General features: G+C 36.8%; 1 protein-coding gene across 22 annotated transcripts in view; it reads right to left on the minus strand.

Annotated features, from left to right (window-relative positions):
- Positions 1 to 20821, minus strand: part of KDM6A (lysine demethylase 6A) — a 162783-nt gene that overhangs the window by 42435 nt on the left and 99527 nt on the right. For 6 of the 22 annotated variants that reach the window (XR_008730840.1, XR_008730839.1, XM_055701740.1 and 3 more), the window contains exons 8-18: positions 18240 to 18274; positions 15808 to 15873; positions 14448 to 14541; positions 9678 to 9804; positions 6880 to 6978; positions 6300 to 6519; positions 5603 to 5737; positions 5006 to 5161; positions 4276 to 4371; positions 1461 to 1565; positions 466 to 861 (exon numbers count right to left, since the gene is read on the minus strand). Coding sequence is in view for 20 of the 22 variants with exons in the window: in XM_055701740.1 (XP_055557715.1) it covers positions 466 to 861; positions 1461 to 1565; positions 4276 to 4371; positions 5006 to 5161; positions 5603 to 5737; positions 6300 to 6519; positions 6880 to 6978; positions 9678 to 9804; positions 14448 to 14541; positions 15808 to 15873; positions 18240 to 18274 (1529 nt within the window). In the remaining 2 variants the exon portion in view is untranslated. The remainder of the gene's footprint in view (positions 1 to 465; positions 862 to 1460; positions 1566 to 4275; positions 4372 to 5005; positions 5162 to 5602; positions 5738 to 6299; positions 6520 to 6879; positions 6979 to 9677; positions 9805 to 14447; positions 14542 to 15807; positions 15874 to 18239; positions 18275 to 20821) is intronic. The other 16 variants (XM_055701749.1, XM_055701744.1, XM_055701742.1 and 13 more) reach the window with 7 other exon arrangements.

The following is a 20821-nucleotide window of genomic DNA, read 5'->3' on the forward strand; positions in this document are numbered from 1 at the left end:
TGATTTTGAAATATCATATGGAAACAAAATACGGGGAATGATTACATGATGACAATCACGTAATGTCAAAAATAACTACAACATTCAGCTTCCATGAAATATGCACGTTGCTCCTACATGAAAAACAAAGTCACATAATTTCAAATTAAAGTAGTAACAAAAAGGTGTACAAGTATTCCTTTTTAAAGAAACTCTTCTGCAAAGGTAGGCAGCTGGGTGGTATGTAACTGCCATTTTTGTTAATGATCATTTTCTTTATCCTGAAAGTAGTTAATTTAATAAATAGATTTTTAACAATAAAAAGTAATAGGCAAAATAGCATTTAACCTAATGTATGTTTTATTTGCATCTAGGTCATCAACTTCAGGAAAGAGAAAAAGTGTGTTTACAAATAAGACTTCAAACAGTGACTTGCTTATCAAGCCTCCTTAGCATAACACCCATGAGTAAGCTGAAATTGTGTACCTGAGTGGAGTTAGATAGTTGGTTTTTCCACGGCTCCTCTGCGCTGCTGGTCAGGTTTGTGCGGTTATGAGGTAGAGAGAGTGCGTTTCGCTGCAGGTAAGGCACGTTTCCATTACTTCCACTTTCTGTTATGTGATTATTGCCTATCAAAATAGTGTCTGTACTACCCAGCGTTCTTGCTGTGCTGCAGGGAATGGGGCCTGCTGGAAAGGGTCCATTAGCCATAGGCTGCCCAGGGCAGGCGGGACGGATTCCACGCTGAGCGACATTAGGCACTCTGGTTAGAGCAACCTGTGGCTGCTGACCAGAGACAGAGTTTGTAGGCAGTGATGAATCAGCTGTTGGCCCATTAGGAATTCCAGTAGATCGTACCTGTGCAACTCCTGTTTGTCTCATCTAATGGAAGATGAACAAAGCACAAGAACATCAGCTGCAGAATTTAAAAAGTAAAGTTCGCACAAGTTTGTTTACTTCATTGCAATGGTCAATTCCAATTTTATACTGATTTTCAGATCTTCACAGTTGCTTTTGAGAAATAAGGTGACTCATGCTCACAAATGCACTGAGTGAATTTTAAGGTAAAACTATTAGCACACCTTTCTTCTAGGACTTTATTTTGAGCGTTCACATTTTACTGCTGAAGTTGGACACTAAGAGAGAGACAAGTGAACAATGAGAAGATGTGAGATCTGCTGTAATTTGGCTTACTACACCTAAGTGTTTTTCAAGTAAGATTTCTTTTACATTTCTACTCACTTTAGTTTGAAAGCATGGCTTGAAAACTTTTACATTTTCTGGTAGTCTATAATAAAACACAGCTAAACCCATTATGTTTCAACCAGTAAACCACCACTACACTTAATACAAAAAAAGATGACCTTTTTTGGTGTAGTAAAGGCCCTCTGTACAACAGAAATTCTCCAGAATTCAAGAAACACAACAGACACCATTACTGAAAAAAAGTTTTGCAGAAAAGAAAATATTTTTGTTCTCACCTGCTGGTGTTGCTGCATTAAGACAAACTGACTCTCCAGCTGTTCCAGCATAAGTTTCTGTGCTGGATTTAGATTATTCCGGTTTGCACGCAGCTGTTCCAAGTGCTGAAAAAACAGCAGTACAGTTCAGAATCACTAAATTGCATGTACTTTTTAGTAACTTCCTTGCATACAGTACTAAAAATTATCCATGAAGACAAGACCTGTAAAGCTGAAAAAAATTATTGAGATTTCTGTTGCAGACCAAAATATCTTTCCATACACTGCTCTGTAACCAACTAGTTGCTAAAACTAAAGGGATTTTCTAAATTATTTGAGTGTATAAATATTACCACCACACTACAATTAAGTGTACTGGTACTATAAAAGAAAACTAGATTCAAGTATGATCATACAGAATTCTTATCATTAGGTATGTTTTAACACTTTTTCTGTACTGTGCTATTCTTTTATTAATACTGTTGAACATGAAGTAAATTCAACCTGTAGTCACACATGAAAACTCCAGAAAATAGGAGAAAACAAACCCAGAAAACTATAGAACTAACTTACAGAAAGATCCTAAGTTACGATACTGAACTCATTTCCAACTAATAAATTTGAGTATCTATTACCAAAAATCTGATCTTTGTATTCATTTTAAAGTACTCAGTACACCATCATTCTACCAGCAAGTCTGCTGCTATGAAGTGGCATGACATAAATGTTGATATTGTGGAACACAAAAGCACCATCTCAGAAGGAAAGAGGGGTCTGCGGAGAAGACTGCAAAAGTTCTGCTAAGCAAAAGGTGACATACAGACATTTTTCTTGATTATTCTGCAATACTAAGTTTCTTCACATCACTGTAAATCCTTAAAGAAAAAAACACCACCAAAAAAATCCAAACACCACCACCCCAAACCCCAAACCCCAGACAAAAACCCACAAACAAACCAGATCAAAGTTCACCAAAATCAAACATAAATCAGGTTTCCTTTAGCTCCTTCTCAGGTCTGCCTGTATTATTTTTTTACATCCTTCTCATCTCCTTTGCTTTGACTATGCTGTATTAGTAATACATAAATGGAACTGACCTGTGAGTATGAAATAAAGTGTAGCTCATTCTGCTTTGAACAATTGTATTTGCAACACTATCAACTAAAAAAGAATAAAATCTAACATTTTCTGAAAAAGTAGTTAAAGATTGTTCAAACTCCCTGGATTAACAGTAGCTTCCATTCTGAAGTCCCTCTGCAGTGAACTGCAATGAGTAGAACTAATCTATTTATCTACGTGATTGTGAGATAGAAACAGTCTGCATGGGAGTGCATGCACCAGGTACACAGAAGCACAAATCAGGGCTCTTCAGTTGTTAATTTGCTTTAAAAAAAAAAAAGAAAAAAGTCTACACAGGGTAACATGAACCAGGACTGACCTAGCACACAGGTCAGCAGAGGCAAGTCTGCGCTTCTCTCCAGTCCTATGGATGCAGAGGCTTGGCGGGCAGCTCTCTTCCTGCTGCCCACCAATTCAGTGAAACCAACACCCACCCCTCCTCCACCAGCAAGCTGCAGGCCCAGTGGCTAATGTGTGGCCACAGCCCTCTCTACCCTTCTCCCTTTTTTAAACACACATCAAATGGCTCAGCTATGTGCCATATCCATCCAGCCTCTGAGCTGCCACTTTTAAAAGGCTGACATACAAAATGGGATGGCTTTATTCACTTTCATCTTGCAGAATATCTTTTTAGCCTTCCTATTCATATACACTGGAACCCTGTCAAGCTGTTGCCAGCAAATCCAGTACACCATACTTAAAGAAGCCTACTTGGATACTGCTTGGAGGAGGAAGATGGATCTACATAAAGGTGAAACTAAAAAGGGGAAATAGTAGCAGGATATAAAATAAGCAGAGAGCATTATTTAATGAGAATGCATGAAGAAAGCAAGAATCAGAGTGATTAGGGAGGACTACAGGGGTGGGGGTGGGGGAAGAGGGAGGGAAGGGAGGAAAAAATTACGCAGCATAATAAAGCCAATATTGTTCAGACAGAGAAACAGCTGAAGAATGCTATGAGAGTTGAGGGAACACTGCTCAGTCAGAAAGCCTTCTGTCTCTGCACTGTGCCTCCCTTCTACTTTTCCTTGCATCCAAAGCAGTATCTGTGATAACATGGGTAAGAGTTTCCAGCTAGGCCTGGAATTCCTGCTGAAGCTCACTGCAAGCCCTAATGAACTGAAGAGACAACAAAACATCGTAACAAAAATGGCCTGAAAGAAGACTTGCAACAAGATTTCAAAAATAAAATCTAGCATTTCATATAAATGTATTAGATAACACAAAATACAGAAGAGCAGTACCAGATTTCATTTGAGTAACTGCATTTTGTAGAATGTATGTGTTTGTTTACCCAATTTGATACAAGAAGCTACCTCAGAGGAAAGCAAGTATTACAGTACTTCAGTATCTCTCACATTAGAGCAAATAGCAAAACTCACTTGGCACAAAAGTGTGGCAATTTGCATATGTATCTTTAGAACACCACAAGAAAAAAGAATTACGGTATGTTCTTACTTTATAAATCACAGAATTCATACAATGTAAGTGTTCAGTTTCTGCTAGAGATCATTAATTTTACTACAGAACTAATCTCACATAGAGTAGCCACAAATATTAGCACAACTTCAATTACAACTGTGGGAACTGTTTGGAAAGAACTTCATACTGAATTTCAGAAATGTGAAACCGAAAAATGTTCCAGATTAATTTACTTAACAGGAAGAAAGAAACAAAAAAATACATCAAAGCTTCTGAAGATCTTCAACATACATACCTGTAATTTCTGTGGTGTCAAGCACCAAGAATGAATTTGTTGCTGTAAAGGAGGATGTGACACTGTATGGCCACTGCTCCAAACATCTGAAGTATTCTGAGAGAAAACATGACATTAAAATGGTCATCAAAGGGTCAACATAATTTTTTTTTACTATCTAGATTTTATCTTGCTTATGAAAGAACTAGTCATTGTTTCAAGAATAACATAATCAAAGAACATACTAAACCATGCCAAGTCTCATTCTATCATTCCCATACAGTATCAGAGTAGTCAGACTAAAACATTAAATATCTAGTATCATAAAGAGAAACGATCAAATAAAATTACGCAATTAAATGTACACTACCTTTAAAACTGAATACTTTATCTACTGTAACACTATTACATGATGATGAAACACTTGAACTCTAAATATAAGCAAAGGCAATAGACAGGATGACATGATCGTCTCCCTCTCTGTCAGACTATGACCGTACTTTTTCACTTACACAACTATGACTGTAGTATAGTGCCACCGATACGCACTGCCCTTACGCACTCCCTGTCTGAACTGCAACCTGATTAAACACATCCCTGAAAAATGTTTTTTCAAATTCCTAAAAACATTCCCCACCTTGATGCCAAAGGATTAAAATTTACAGCACAAATTCTGTGCATGCTGCATTGTTTTAATGCATATTTCCATATAATTTTGGTAGGGGGCTCTTTAGTTCATCAGAATATATACCTTTGTTGGACTAGATGTTCTTTTCCTCTTGGCAGGACTGGTCAGGTCATCTACTTGGCTAGAAGGAATCATGTGTAGTGGCAAGGATTGCTGTGAAATTGGTGTTTGAGTGAGGCCTAGTACAGGTTCAGTATTTGGATGATGAGGTTTACAAGCCTAAGAATCACAGAAGGAAGACAAAAATATGGTTCTATATATTCTTAATTCTTTCCTTTAAATTATATATTTTAACAGCCCATATATATTAAAAGGGCCGAGTAGATATTCTGAAGCTGATCTCAATAACTGAAAAATCAGTTTCCATATGGTCATCAATGGAGGAATGTGTACCTTTCACGGGATTATTAAACCACTGCAGCATTTCTATTTAAGATGAAATCTTTTAAAATCATGAAAAGCCACAAAGGTTCTAAATTGGTACCCCCATACTTCTCCCGTATTATAGGGAGCTTCTTGATCTAATATCCCTTTGCAAACAAATCAAAGGCTTTTTATTAATAAAAGCCAGTCCTGTGCTCAATAAAATAAGCTTGACCACTACCGATTGTAAAGAACCCTTAAAGCTGGGCACCTGCAGAACATAACCCAACTTCTCACCTGCTGTGCTGTGTTCATGGCACCCTGCCTGGAGGTAAGCTCTGCGGGGATTGGTAGGCTCCATGCCTCCTCAATACTAGGAAGTAATTTAGTTTTATTCTGTAGACTACCTTGTGGAAGGTTACACAACTGAGCCTAGGAAAAATTATGTAAAAAGCAAATTTAACACAAGCCTACTTTAGTAAGAGCAAGTCCATGAAATCTTCCTAAATGCTGTAGCTAATTATATCTTAAAGAGAGGATAGATTTAAAATTTCGGGTTTTAGAAAGGTGCTAGGTATAAAGAGGGTAACCAGAATATAAACCTTTGTGAGAATCAGAACAAAGATGAGCTCTGGATTCAGAGGTCTCATAATTCCTTTTTTCTGAAATTGCAAACAAGAGTGAAAGATAGTGTGTGTGTAAATCTCTCTCTATGTTATGAGAACTTAAAAATGCAGACAATACAAAGAAAAAAGCAAAGTGATGTAAAACAGTATGCTTTGATTAAATGTGCAAAATAGTGTTTATAAGGAATTAAGTTCCACTTAAAAATGAAGAAATAAAATATTACAGGCTATGATATGCTTACAATACACATGAAAACAGGTTATACACACCACGAACAACTGCGGGTTAAACTTGTGTGTTACTTCTCCCCTCCCCTCTGCTGTGTATTTGGAAGACTATTTCCCGCTTCTTAAAATGTTAGTTTTACCTGTAAATACTTTATCCGTGCTGCAAGTGCAGAGGTATTACTACAGTTTTTGCTCCTAGTTGCATTTAAGTAGCATTTAATGGCATCCTGAGGCTGGTTGCAGGACTCATAGAGTGTGCCTAGGTCCATCCAGGCTGCAGCATGGCCATGGTCCAATTGTACAGCACAGATATAGGCCTGTAAAGCATCCATAGGCTGATTTTGCTGTTGATACAGCACACTGAATAGAAAGATTAGTGAAGTTGAGAATTAATAACAGAGTCAAAATACAAACAAGTCAAATATACACATCCCCCTCAAAACCCTTAATAAATGTTGCCATTATATAAGCCACAGCAATAAGCATAAACAACACAAAATCCTAACATGCAAAGCTCATATGCGTAGCGTATTCAGTATTTAAAAAAAATACAAATGTATTATTTAAACTTCAAATCAGACAAGTCTGACAACACGAAGGTATAAATAAAAGAGCTTTATAGTCCCCCTTGAGAGCACAAAAGAATTAAAAAGTTGACAGTCTTTATTTATATATATTAGCATTGAATTATATCACTGTATTACCCTGTATCATTCTTACCCTATAGAACACCATGTATCTGCACTTGCTTCTGATTTATCAATAGATTGCCTATAAGATATAAAGGCATCCTGAACTTTCCCAATACTTGAATAGCACCTGGGAGAAGAAAAAAAGAACTTTGGTAATATTTATAGAAGGTAATCATTGAGGATGGCTTACCGAGACAGATCTGATAAATGACAAGTCATGCAAATACATACTCATCTAGATGAATCCAAAACATTTGCTGTTTCTGAATGCCAGGCATAAGCAGACTCCAACATCTTAATCAACATGTACTATTGATTATTTATTTGAAAAGTACACTAAAACTGCTTAAACGCTAGCCTACTGCATTTGTAAGGAAAAGTCATACCATATTTTAAAGACTTGCGTTTCTATCATTTGTGATAACTTATCAGTCAATAACAACAGTATTTATCTACAGATAGCATTATAAAGAATTAAGTTACCGATTTAATGAAACAAATGGTTATGAAACTTCATGTTCTAGAAGAAGTGTTTCAGAATTATTAAGAGATATTAACCAACTCAATCAGTATGTTTCCTGATTGCCTGGGAAACTTAGGTGCATTTATCCCATCTCAATCAGATTTCAGTAACGAAGAACAAACCAGTTAGTTTTACTGCATATACAGAGCATAAAATTCTGTAAAATAATCTTGATGTTCTCCATTTTTTCATAATTTCTTACTTGAATATTTTTCACATACAAAGGCAAAGGTATTCTGGCGTTATAAGCAAAAACATCAGAACTCTACAGAGAACTACAATTATACCACAGAGAATAATACCTACCTTTTAAAATTAAAAGCTTCAAATAAATACAATATTTATATATATATACACACACACACACACACTAGTTTAATCTACAATAGCTCTGCTTCTTATATTATTTGTAATATATTTCCCTGTTGGAAAAAGAACTGACAACTTTCAAAACACAAGTAACAACAGAAGATTTATTGCAGTAAAAAATAAAACCCAAACAGAACAGTACAGAGATTTGTCAAACATGCTATACTCTTTCATGTATTCTTGAGGCACACTAGGAAAGGACTACAGTAAAATCTAGCAGTACTTTGCCTAAAACCATCCATTAAGACTGAATAAAATATTCCAGAAGATCATTTTAATCACAATCTAACCCAGGTTCCAAGACATGTTTCATTCTGTCGGCTTATCAGATACATGAAGACTCTGACTAGGATGGCACTAACATAAAGCACCCAACAAAACGTCAAACAGAGTGATGGATTGCTTTTCATTGGGGAAGGTGAGGGATGGTGGCATATTTTTGAAAGGTAGCTTTAAAACAACTTGCTATCCAGTTTGGACAACCAGCAGAGGAAAGAGTAACACAAGATGGAAAAAGAGGAAGAGTGAATGCACAACCACGTAACTCTGTTCTCCTCTTCTGCCAGCATATGGACTGGAGGAATCGGGCACAGACACGTTTTTGCTCTAGTCCTCCCTGCAGAATAGAAGAGATGCTTCCACTAGATTTCTTCCCCCCATTTCCTGCATTTTACCCCCTTGTTTGTACGGTCCTAAGTTGAACTCCAACCACATGAAAGCGGTGGCACAGCAGGAGTAGAAGCATAGCTGGCAGCGCACACATACTTCATGGAGCCCTGGCTCTGTCCTGCTGCTGTGTAAGAACTCCACTAGCTCAAGGCACGTGGAACAGGACTACTGAAGAAAAAGCAGGATTTCAGCTCAGTGGGTGGTAAGATGAACCAGATGACCCCAGGCTCATTTTCCCTTTTCCCTCCACACCTGCTCTATCTAGCCCTCTGCCCTTAGCACTCAATGCTGCTGGTTCCTCCCTCAGCCTGCAGACAGCTGGTCCAAGAGCTGTATCTTACAAGAACAGCTGAAGGAATATGATTAGGGTAACAAAACCAAAAGTAGGTTCCAGTTGTATGTGACCAGAACCTCCAAGAAAGTCAGCTGGAAGATACTGAAGTTAGGATATTAATTTTATTTCTGCATAATTCCTTTCTAACGTATTTCTCAACAGAATTGACTTGTTCACCTATGGACTTGAATTATCCTCAAAGCTTTCTCCAAAACCTGATTAATTCAAGAGTTACTCCTGGTTTGTGTAAGGTGCTCTGTTTTCTTAAAAAGGAGACCAAGAAAAGTCAAATTGCTCATCTTGGAATGAGGTAATTTTCAAGTAAAAAAATACCGTCTGTTTGTACAAAATTAATACAACACTTAAACAGATATTAGAATGGATCAATCTGAGTTATCTTGGCCTAATATTTAGTTGCAATATATGCTGTTTATAAATTGATGTATCCAGGGAAAATATTTGCATTTCAGTGCAAAAGCTAACTAAGATTAGAAGGGAGACTTTGAGAAAATAAAAGAGATCAAGAATTGTGACAGAGGTATGAAGAAAAGCAACAACATTTACAGAACATTTACCACAAAAGAGAGAAAATAGAAGATGTGGTAGCAGGAGAACCACAGGTAAAACCATGTAGGGCAGACTCAGATTACTGTAAATGTGTAGCTGGAAAAATAACTATCAAAGAAAAAGCAGGACCACTTGGGTAACAGACTTCATTTCAACTTGTAATCTATATTCATCCCAAATATGTTAGCACCTTGTCTTTTTATACACTTTCCAGAAAACTAGACTTCAGTAGATAGATACATCGTTTCCCTTTGTTTTTCCTCTGAAAGTATTAAGAAGAAAACCAACATGAGACATTCACAATAATGGATAGCCTCAAAAAACACAGACAGTGTAACTACATTTGTAAAAAGTCATTTCTCACCTTCCAAGGAAATACCAGGATTGACCAGAATTTGGATCTGCCTCTAGAGATTTCTGGAGATACTGTATAGCATAACTTTCCTTGGTTGCCTTGTCTCCAAGCTGATCCACGGTGTGATGCATCCAGCCTACAAAAAGAATCCATAAATGGCAGAAGTGAAATTCCCTAAGACCACTTAACACCACTTTGGCACAGCAGCATATTCATAGCATTAGTTCCTCTTTAAAAACAGGTGTATCAAACAATATTATCACTTACACATAACATTATGAATGAAACTTCTAAAACTTTTAAAGTTCTATACTAAAATTACAGGACAAAAGGACTTCAGTCAAAATTACTTTCAGGTACTTTTAAAGCTTTTCTTAGTTTAAACAATTTTCTGTGAGGTTAGAAGCACAATTATGAACTGCTCAATCTTCTACTATAAGAGGTTAATCTGAGAGTGTTAACACTATCCTCCTCTTAACAGATATCTTCCCTGTCACTGTGAAAAATGCCATCACTCACTCTCCCTGTCACACACGTCAATTATCAATATATTATATTCAGTTTACTCCTTTTCTTCTGAATCCTTGTATTTATCCCCTATCTACATTTGGAGAATTCCCAACAAAACATAGGTAAGATTTTTTGTGTCTCCACTTAAATCTTTCTTACATTGTCATTTCATCTTCATCACAACATCCTTTCCATTCACCTTGACAAATGCAATCACCTCTCATCTACATAACAAATTCTGCTGAACAGATAATTTTATTTCCTCATCTAACCACACATTATAGTCTTTCAAATGCCTTCTTCCTTTGTTAGACAAGTTATTCATTCCCACTTTAAAGGCCTCCCGCACAAACCATGCTCCCGTATCATCTTCTACATGCTATTACAACACAGCTCTGCTCAAGCACTGATGCAAGGCTTGATTCCATTTCAAATAAAGCACCTTCATCAACTTCTCAAGCTGCTCATGTGGCTCTATGCTTAAGACGGAATTCCTTTAAGCAGCCACAAAATCATCTCACTCCCATCCGTATGAGTACAGGGAAATCCACTGTAGCAGGCAGCAGGCTTACTGAAACCACTACATACCACACTGGTCTGCAATGTCTTGCTGTTTGCTTAAGCTCCATTTATTTGTCTTGACAATCCACTGCTTTTCAGCCAACATTTGCAAAACGTAACATGTGACAACGGATTGTCCCTATGCTTTTATAGTGTCCTGCCCACAAATGGTCCTCTGTGGAACATTATGATACCAATTTCATAAAATATCCTAAGTTTGTATAAAGTTTTAGTTACCTACAGACTTGTACACACACCTCTGCTGTATGTTCATTTAAAACCTCCACCAGCTAAACCAGCACTTATCAGTTGTGATACAGTCTAACTACACGAACAGGTAATACCACCCAAAAGATCCAGATCTGTTTCAGATCTCACCTGAAATGCTAGAGAAAGTAGCTTTTATTCCATGGGCTTATACTCTGTTAATAGTCACAGTGGCACTTTTGCAAGTGGAAGGCAAACTTCCATGCTTTAAAACAAGCAATCTAAAACAAAATGCTATCTATTGAACAACATTTGCCTGAGGTATTTTAAGAAGTATCACTTGGAAACTGTGGTCAGAAGCAGAAGTTTGAGTATTTCATGGACTGCAAGAAATGTCAGGTTAGGAGCCATGTGGTTACAGTGCTAAATACCTAAATAAATAAATAAACAAGTACTACTTTATCTTGTCTGAAGATGGATCAAGCCAAAACTCTACCCATGAGAAAAAAAAGAAAAGGAAAAAAAAAAAAAGGAAAAAAAACCCAGTATTTTTTGCAGACACATACTACGTACACAACTTTATCTCATGGACTTTATAAACAAGCTATGATTTTGGTTCATATCCCAAGGTACTGAAGTTCTTAGACATAAGAAAACATTCATGCTTTAAGAAAAAAGGCTTATGTGAGGGTGGGTTGTCTGAATGCACATGCCTAACTGCACGTTAAAGATAAATGTGTCAGGTGCAGTGCCAGGCAAAGGCTGAGATAAAGGTAACAGCTCAGGGATTATAAACAAGGGTGAAAAAAAGGACATTAAACAATTTTGCTGAATCTTTGGAAATGTGTAGTGATGCCTATTTTCTGTTTCATAAGAATTTTACTGGATTGAAAGATAACATGTTGTGTCTTCAGGAGATCTTTACTGACGTTCACTGATAAAAAGAATCTGTGTCTAGGAGACAGAAATAAGAACTAGCAATCCCCATCTGGCTTCGCTGCTGAAACAAGGGTTGCTGCCCAATTTTATCTTCCTGCACAGGGAGGTGAAAAAGGCAGAAGGCAACAGAGAGGGTGAGGGAGAACAAAGAGAAGTTTTCTAATAGAACAGCTAGCACAGGTGAAGGAAACCGGATGTCTCTTCTCATGCATAAAATGAGGAACGTGCAGAAAGAAGGTGATGGAAAAGCCCTAGTAAGCTGTGCAGTTTCCCATTTGCAGACACTACCTCAAATTCTCAATTAGCATATTGACTCCTCTTCCGCTCCTGGGACTTTTTTTAACATAATAAACAAAACCACACATATTGTCTATACTTCACAAATGTTCCACACCCTTTTCCAGGTCTTTACAATCTAATTTGTAACAAACCCATGTTGCCTCAGCAAGAGGATATGCTAGCCTAGCTCATGCTGCTGCAAGGTTTTTCTATGTTTATCAATCATTCTCATGCCGAACTAGTGGTAATTGCTTTTCCCCCAGTAAACATCATCACCTCAGTGTCAGAAGAGATGAGCCTCTTCCCCATTTTAGCATCACCTGACATCTCATCCAGTTACGTAGACCCCACCTAGGAATACCCCTAAGCAGAAAATCACTGGGAGAGTGCTTTGGGAACCTCTAAGCAGATGCTTAACGTTGTTCTTGCACTCTTCCTTATGCAACTGCTGAGTATGGGAGAAAGAATACCAGGACAGATTTGATCTTCAGCCTCATTCATTTAGTGTAATTTTAGGCAAAGCCGTGAAAAGAATCGCTGTCTGGAAAGCAAATAGGCACAAAAGAAAGAAACAAATTGCTCTTACTCAACTGTACAGATCTTACTGTTACATCTACCTTGAGCATGCTTCAGCTTAAATGGGTATGTATTTATCTGAGAATCGGGCGGTTCTCCTCTACAGTAATCTGCTTTGGAAACCAGCAACAAGAGCAAGGATTTATATTTTGATTGGGTTTTGCCAGTAGCATTCTGGCAGATGGCAGGTATTTTCTATTTTTTTTTCTAAGCAGCAAGTGCACCACCCAGACTGTGCTTCCTGAGGAGCTGTCTTTATTACCAAACTGCTAGAGTCTGAATCTGCGATATCATACTCTGATAAATACCACTGTTAGTGCAAGAGCAAAAGAAATGGTATTATTCCTTGAATGTTCTGGTTAAGACCACTCTATCCCTTCCTCCACATAGAAGCTACCCACACTCCAAAACTAGGTGACCTATGCTGATTGAATAAAGGGAGTTAATCCAGTTTTCAGACAGCAGACAGTTCTCGAAGTCATTGCTCTTATTGCTAGCACAGAGACTTGTGGCAGGATTTTGTGAACACAATCATGCGCCTTTGCTTCTATTGTGGAAATATACATCAAACGGAGTTGAAACAGCATTGGTCAGCTATTTTGGGAAGCCTGTCTTACACTGACCATATGTATAGCCTTTCTGGATGAAATTGCTGATGATTTATACTAGGTGGTATAATACCAAGTTAAAAAAGATATTTCAAAGGGAATATTGAAATATAAGCAACACTGTTACGTGACAGCAAAAAGATCAGCCCCTAGAGTCCTTCAGTGAACCCCTCCAGCAGTTTAATTTGTGATTTCATACAGAAGACTCAAAGCTAAACAAATTAGCCCACTCCAAATCCATACACAACCTACACTGGAGAAAAAAAAAAAAAAAGCACGCACTGTGGCCATAACTTGGTGCCACTTACTAATTTGAATTAAGTGACCTCTATGTAAAGTGGAAAAAAAGGAATGGGCATAAGCAGGCTAAATCAATATTTAGAATAATAAATTAGATGAAGAACATGGAGAAAGTGAATGAAGAACTTTTGCACTGGGTTGAACAATTTTAACAAAACATTCTGGAAGTAATTTAATCAGGCATATAGGAAAAAAAGTAATTTATTCTACCCACCCATCAGAAACTTTGGTCTAAAAATGATTTATTAACTTTCTCTAAATATTGAACCTGACAATTTTTAAAGAAAGAGTACTTTTTCCTCTTTTTACGTGGTTTCTTTAGTGGACACTATTGATAAACTTTTTAGTTACAGAAATAAGTTTTCATTACACACTATAATTAAAGAGAAAGAAAAGGTGAATTTTTCATTTGCCATGTTCTTCTATTCTGCAACAGAGAAGATTATTTTGGATTAATGCATTTAGCTTGGCTGTTCAAGGGATGTTCTCAGAGGCAGAACAGAGAATACAGAATTCTAACTGCTGCACTCCTCCCCTGAAAGAACACTGCCTCACTACCCAAAACCTGTAACATACATACTGTATGTGGCAAGTTTAAGAGCTTTTTAATTGTCGAATAACCTTTTTCTCCTCTCTTAATTACTTAAATACCTACTGTTATGCATTCTATTTTGGGTGAAAATTTCATGTATCATACTTGATGTCTAAGATTCAGTTTGGAAATGGAGCCTTAAAAAACACTGCTGAAGGCAAAGATGGAAAAAAGAAACACAGAAAACCAAAAGTTAATTTTACATACCTAACTGCTGTAAGACAGTTGCTTTTACTTGTGCAGGAAGGTTTTCGATCTGCAAAAGCTGTTCATAAGCTTCCTTTGCAGAGTGATACTTTCTCTGCAAAAGGAAAAAAGTAAATTGATTAATCATAAAGCTTACAACAGATCACCAATAGCAATGATTTCACAGCACTGACAGCACACAAACACACTGGCAAAAAATTCTAAACTTTTTTTTTTTTTTTGCATACAGTGCATATGAAAGCTTTAATGAGTGACATATATATAGTAAGAGAATAACTTTCATCAATATAGTATTTAATATAAATTGTCTACTTAAAATATTTGAGGGAAATTTGCAAATTATTAAATTTGGTCAACTCCTCATACATGCATCATGCTTCTTACACTAAAATGAATATACTGCTTTTAAGGGAAATGCTTGAGTGTGAGTCTACTTCTGAAAAAAACTCTATACAAATTCCTCCCAGGAAATTCATATCAGAAATGAAGACCATCAGTAATGGGCAGCTGGTATAATTTTGCCTCTCTCCTTCCTTCAGTACATTTGAACTGCCTTATCAACATTATTTGTTGTCCTGGTAAGAGTCCCACCATATGCAGAATTAAAACACATCCATGGATTATGCCTGGAGAATGAAGGTATGTAATCTTATTAAGTATGCGTAAAGCATGGAAACATGCAATTCTTAACTCCCTGTAAAAACAGGACTTGATATAGAAAACACATTTCCAGGTTAGGATCTTGGTCTTCATTGACTTCTGGAACAGTATGAACTGTTTTGTACATATTAAATGTTAAGACTTCTCAATATATGAATTTTTAATTTTTTTAAAATAATTTAATAATGACATTTTTAAAATGTCAGCATGTCAGCATTTATTTTCATATTACCCTAACAATAATTGCTTAACAGTGAATGTATTTTAAATGCTTAATTCTTCTGTTCCTCCTCTCCCACAAAAGTCTAGAAGACATAAATGCTGAGGTCTGCTACGGATACTTTATTTTTTTTTTTTAACTTACTAAAAATTCTATAGAATTTTTTAAGAAAATTTTTTCAGATAATTCAACATTAGACTTCATTCTGGCAAACTGATGAAGAGCATATTAATATAAATGGGGCCACCTAAATGCAAACAATCGTGACTTAGTTACATTTGTTTTATGCAAAGAGTACACAGGACTGAGTACTGGTATTAAAAAAGGGACAACTGGAAGAAGACTCTGAACAATATTAATACCTATTAGAAGTTAAACATGTTATTAAGTTCTTGAGATCTCACAATCACAAAAGACATCTCTGTTGATTTAAAAACCTTATTCTAGTCAGGAAGAAAAATTAAAGCAGCAATTACATACTTTCAAATGGAACAAGGGGAAGTTGGTAGAAAAGATTTTTAATTGGTGTTCATGAAATGCAGACAACTGGTAAGAAAACAAATAATATAAATAAATAAAATATCCATGTCCAGCAAAATAAAAACAATCAGGCAAAATTTTTTTAAATTTAGCACTGGGAACAAAATTCGTAGTTTATGACTGTGAAGGGTAAGCAAATGAACAGATGTTCACTGTACAGCATGACAGCAGAGGCAGCAATCTGGATGTCAAACAGGTAAATATTGGTGCCTAATATTCACACTTTGGAGAAGATGTTTACATGCTTGGGAGGATAGAGAAAGACTTATTAAAATAGGTCTGTTTTCCAGATCTGGAATATTTTTTTACTTTTGTTACTTGTTGTATAATTTACCCTTTAGAAATGTCTACATACATGCCTTAAAAATATTACAGAAAAATGTCATGTTTACATTTGGGGTTATTTCACAGAATCATAGAATGGTTTGGGTTGGAAGGGACCTTAAAGATCATCAGTTCCACCTGCCAGGGGCAGGGACACCTTCCACCAGACCAGGTTGCTGACAGCCCCATCCAGCCTGGCCTTGAGCACTGCCAGGGATGGGGCACCCACAGCTGCTCTGGGCAGCCTGTGCCAGTGTCTCGCCACCCTCACAGCGAAGAATTTCTTCCTTACAGACATAAGTTAATTTCAAAGCTCCAAAGTCCATGATGTTTGGCTGCATCACGAACGGCCTTAGAAATGGGCAGGGGGATGGGAATCCAACCCGACATCTTTCTTTAGACACCCTATAAGCTACCAACCTAAAGAGCTAGAGGGACTCACACTGTCACAGATGAAATAACAGAAACAAGCATTGAACATCGTGAAAAATCACTGCTAACTCTTATCAGCACTGGCCTATTCTCTTGTTCAGAGGCTGGCAAGGGATCATTTAAACTCCAGTACTGTGAAGGTATGTAATCAAGGAATAAATTAACTTTTTCATTAAATATTACAGAGTAGAAGATTTTCAAATATATGGAGGGGTTCAGAAAAGTGTAGCACTGCATCCTTTAAAAGAAACCAAGCAACCAGCCTGCCTCCAAAAACATCTCTTCATTGTGTCAGAGGTAATATCCAGAATGAAGTCAAGACCCTTTGTGGTTCCAAGTTTCTCAAATTCCAGAAAAGATACCCCTCCCAACCAGAACTGTGAGCAAACCAGGTCTAATAGTAGAATGCACTGAAACTTTTTTGCTCTGACTTGCATTAAAAAATAAAGTTCCTGCTGCCTATGATCAGGTCAGAAAGCATAGTTTAGGCACTTGAAACATTGGTTGCACAGTTACATAAGACACCTGGCACGGTGACCCGAGCTGTTCAACTTTCCATTTTACTCTAGCAGATCAAAAGAACTAAGCGTTGAGGATGCTTTGTTACATAAACGTGTCAGATGCACTCCACTGGTCAGAATGAAATCTGGATGGTGGCCAGGTAAGAACCGTAACACTCCATTGAAGCTTCTTAATAGCGTTTTGGGACAGGGGATTTCTGTCTTGTTGTACAGCTTTGCACCAAAAGCATTCAAAAGAAAAATATCTTGTTTATCAAATTCATATCTTTTGTTTCTATATAAATACCTTAAGTCATTTTTCACTGTGCCGTCAAAAGACAGTACATACTTTATCAAGCTACTTTTCCACTGACTGAAAATGTAGTTTGTGCCTGTCATCCATTTTAATTGTAACAGTTTTTGTTTTCATGTCACATCCCTTCCTCAGTCATATAATACCTATAAGCATGATAAAAGGGCATACAATTTACATTATATGTCCAGTCAGTCAAGTTACATATATACAATAGCTATTATTTCAGTATCTACTTGGTTTTAATTTACTTATATTCTGGAAGCTCAGTAATTGTTCTGTGATTTCCCAAAAACTCTGTGGTAGGATGTGATATAGAATTCATGACACAGCTTTATGCACTGTTGACCTCAGATGTCAAGTGCTTCTGTCACATACATTCAATTGGATTTGAAAATTTCATGTCAAATATACTCAAAAGGCACCTGGGCAATGGGCTAGACTCAACTATGTGTGTATGTATGAGAAACAGTATGAATACATATGAATTGAGAAACTGCATTTTTTTTAAGCCTAACTTTGAGAAGACATACATAATCTCATAAAAGAATTTTACTAAAAGTTCTGTTTAGGGTTTTTTTTACATTCAGCTTGGGAGACTAGTAAATGTGTATGTTTATTAAAATAGCTACTTCATTTTATATCCTGACAGTTCACATAGAAAATCTTTTTAATTTAGCCACAGCAAATAAAATTTTTTTAGTCATTTGTGACTTTAGCCTAACTACAAAACCTTCTATAATTGATTACATCATGCAGTTAGAAACTCAACCACACTTTATGAAAAGGAGCTTAAATCTTACCTGGATTTCATACAAGTGGGCGATGTGAAACTTAACTGTAAGAGTGGGAAAATCAAAATTATTAGTTTTAATGAATGACAACAACAATTACAGCATGCTTTTTCAAGTGAGAGGTAAACAATGTTTTAAATCTATCAATGCAAACCCAAGATAAATTACATTTTGAAGATACAAAAATAGTATTTGTTTACATTGACATTTTATGCTTAACATAGCAGAACTGACAGAATGAATATGTATCCTAACAAAGCATTAAAAATGCAAATAGATATTGCAGAAAGGCAGTCCATGGATTTTATTTGTATTCTGAAATGCAGAGTCCATTAACCTTTCAGCAAACTTCACAGTAAAATAAGCAGAGATGCACAGCAAGAGAACACAGGTATTATTTTCTGTACATAGCTAGGTTAGCAATATAGAACAGAAAACTGTACTATACACTACCAGCTTTATACAGGTTCTTAAATTTAGGTATTTTTTTCCTTTTTAGGAATCTTCTTTCCCCTGTTACGCTGAACCTAGAAGTGTTAATTACAGATGATATTTTGGTTATTACAGTAAAGCACCTTAAATTCCTCATACAAATTGCACAGAAAGCCGTAACACTACTAGCAGCTCTCGGAGGCAAGAAAATTGCTGGTTAGAGGAAGAAAAGGAAAGTTGTTCAAGAGTAAAAGCACAGGGAAAATTATCCTCATGCTGCTCAAACCGTTAAAGAAAAGGTAGAGTGTCTGATCAATAAGGCTTGAGGCTAACCTAGACTAGCCATCGACTGGCAGACAGTAAAAGCCAGTTGAGATGAATGTAATCCTTATTCTGATTTGATGAGGAAAGACAAATTCCTTGGAGACAGACTTTTGCCTTATGTTCCTGAGGACTACAAGTAAGAAAACACCTGTTTCTGAGCAAAGCTCAATTTATTTCAATTACACAGATCTCTTTTTCTTTAAGCTACAGAAGAGTGCAACACAGAGGTTTATACAGGTAATGTGGACTTCTAGGGTTTCTCTCTGGGTCACAAGGGAGGGGAAAAGCTCCCTTTGTGCACTGCTTTGTCCTTCACTTATTATAAAGAAGGTATCCTAGTGCACTTCAGAAACCAGGTCACAAGGAAACACATCATCTAAAATTTTAATAAAACTTTTTGTGTTCCTTGCTACAGGGCACATTAACACACCCATTATGTTCACCACATCACCAAACTTCACTCTGTACTGATCAAAGAAAAATCTCTGCTTTTGTTTTGGGAGTTCAATATCTAAAAAATCTTGTATTTTTTCCCCCTTAATAGCAAAACCCCCTTCAGTGTGAAGCTACAAAAGGAAGCCATGCCATGCAGGGGAAAGAAATTAAAGTGCCACATTACAGACTACCTAACTAGAGAGCTGGCATACTTCGCACGCAAACATTTCTGCTAGGAACGCACTCACTGTAATACTGTTACTCACCCAGCCTTTAAAAATCCAAGGGGTAGGATTAAGGCAATCTCAAGCATTTATGTGACTGTACCTGACACCCTGCGTCTGAGTGGATGGTTCTCCTTCTGCTAAGCAGTACAGGAGAACCTGACAAAGCACCTCTCATTCCTCCTCACTCTCTTCCATTGGGTTTGTCAGGCACTGTGCCCAAGGCCACCGGCAATGAAGCCTTTACAGTAACTCTACGTAAGTCTGGGGGTGGAGGGGACTGTGGGGGAAGGGTTATGAAAACCTTACAAAAATCCAGAGATACAGTGAAAAACAATAAAGTGAGTGAGAAATAGTATTAACTAACATGAAATATAATAAAAACATATCTGGTAGAAAACAATAAATGTATATTGACCTATGAAGAATTCTGCAAGTAATTTTAAAAAATTATCTGTGCCTGCTCCTGATAAGTGACAAAGCTTTGGGAAAGTCCTTGTAGCACATCTGGCTCCTTGGTACCGCTAACAGCCAGCAGTTTCATCCACGTAAACAAACCCCCTTTCACTCCCTTTGCTGATAAAATACTCACAATTCCATCCAGCTCTGAATTAAAGAAATAAAGAAATGTTTTATATACTTTATCCAATGCTTCTGAAGTTAGACTTAGGAGCTAACTTAACACCAAGAGCAGCATGAAGGTACCTTAAAACCTGAGGTAAACATTTCCTTCACAATGCCTGCCTTTTAATTCTTAAATGCTTCAAAACATGCAGGATATGCCTACTCTTGCATACAGTTCCACTAAGATAAATATAAATACCTGCAGGATGCTCTGTAACAGCCTACAGTATATAAATCACATATGACAGATCATACTGCACCAAAAGATTAACATGTTCAAGTACAGACTAATATATAGTTGGCACCTAATAAAACAATCAAATTACTTTTTATACTTCTTCCTACTTCAACAGTGTAAGACTGATGCTGAATTTTACATCTATAGATTAAATGGCATTCAAATGATCACTATCTAGATTATCAAGGTGCCACAAAGTTTTAAGTAATTGCTATTAAGTTTGTGCCATGGCACAAGCACTACATTTATAAATAATGAACAGTCAACTTCCTCCAGAACTCAAGACTTCAGAGCAATTAATAAGCTAAGTCTCA

Source organism: Falco cherrug, chromosome 2 (genome assembly GCF_023634085.1).
Source record: "Falco cherrug isolate bFalChe1 chromosome 2, bFalChe1.pri, whole genome shotgun sequence".
NCBI classification, from domain to species: Eukaryota; Metazoa; Chordata; class Aves; order Falconiformes; family Falconidae; genus Falco; species Falco cherrug.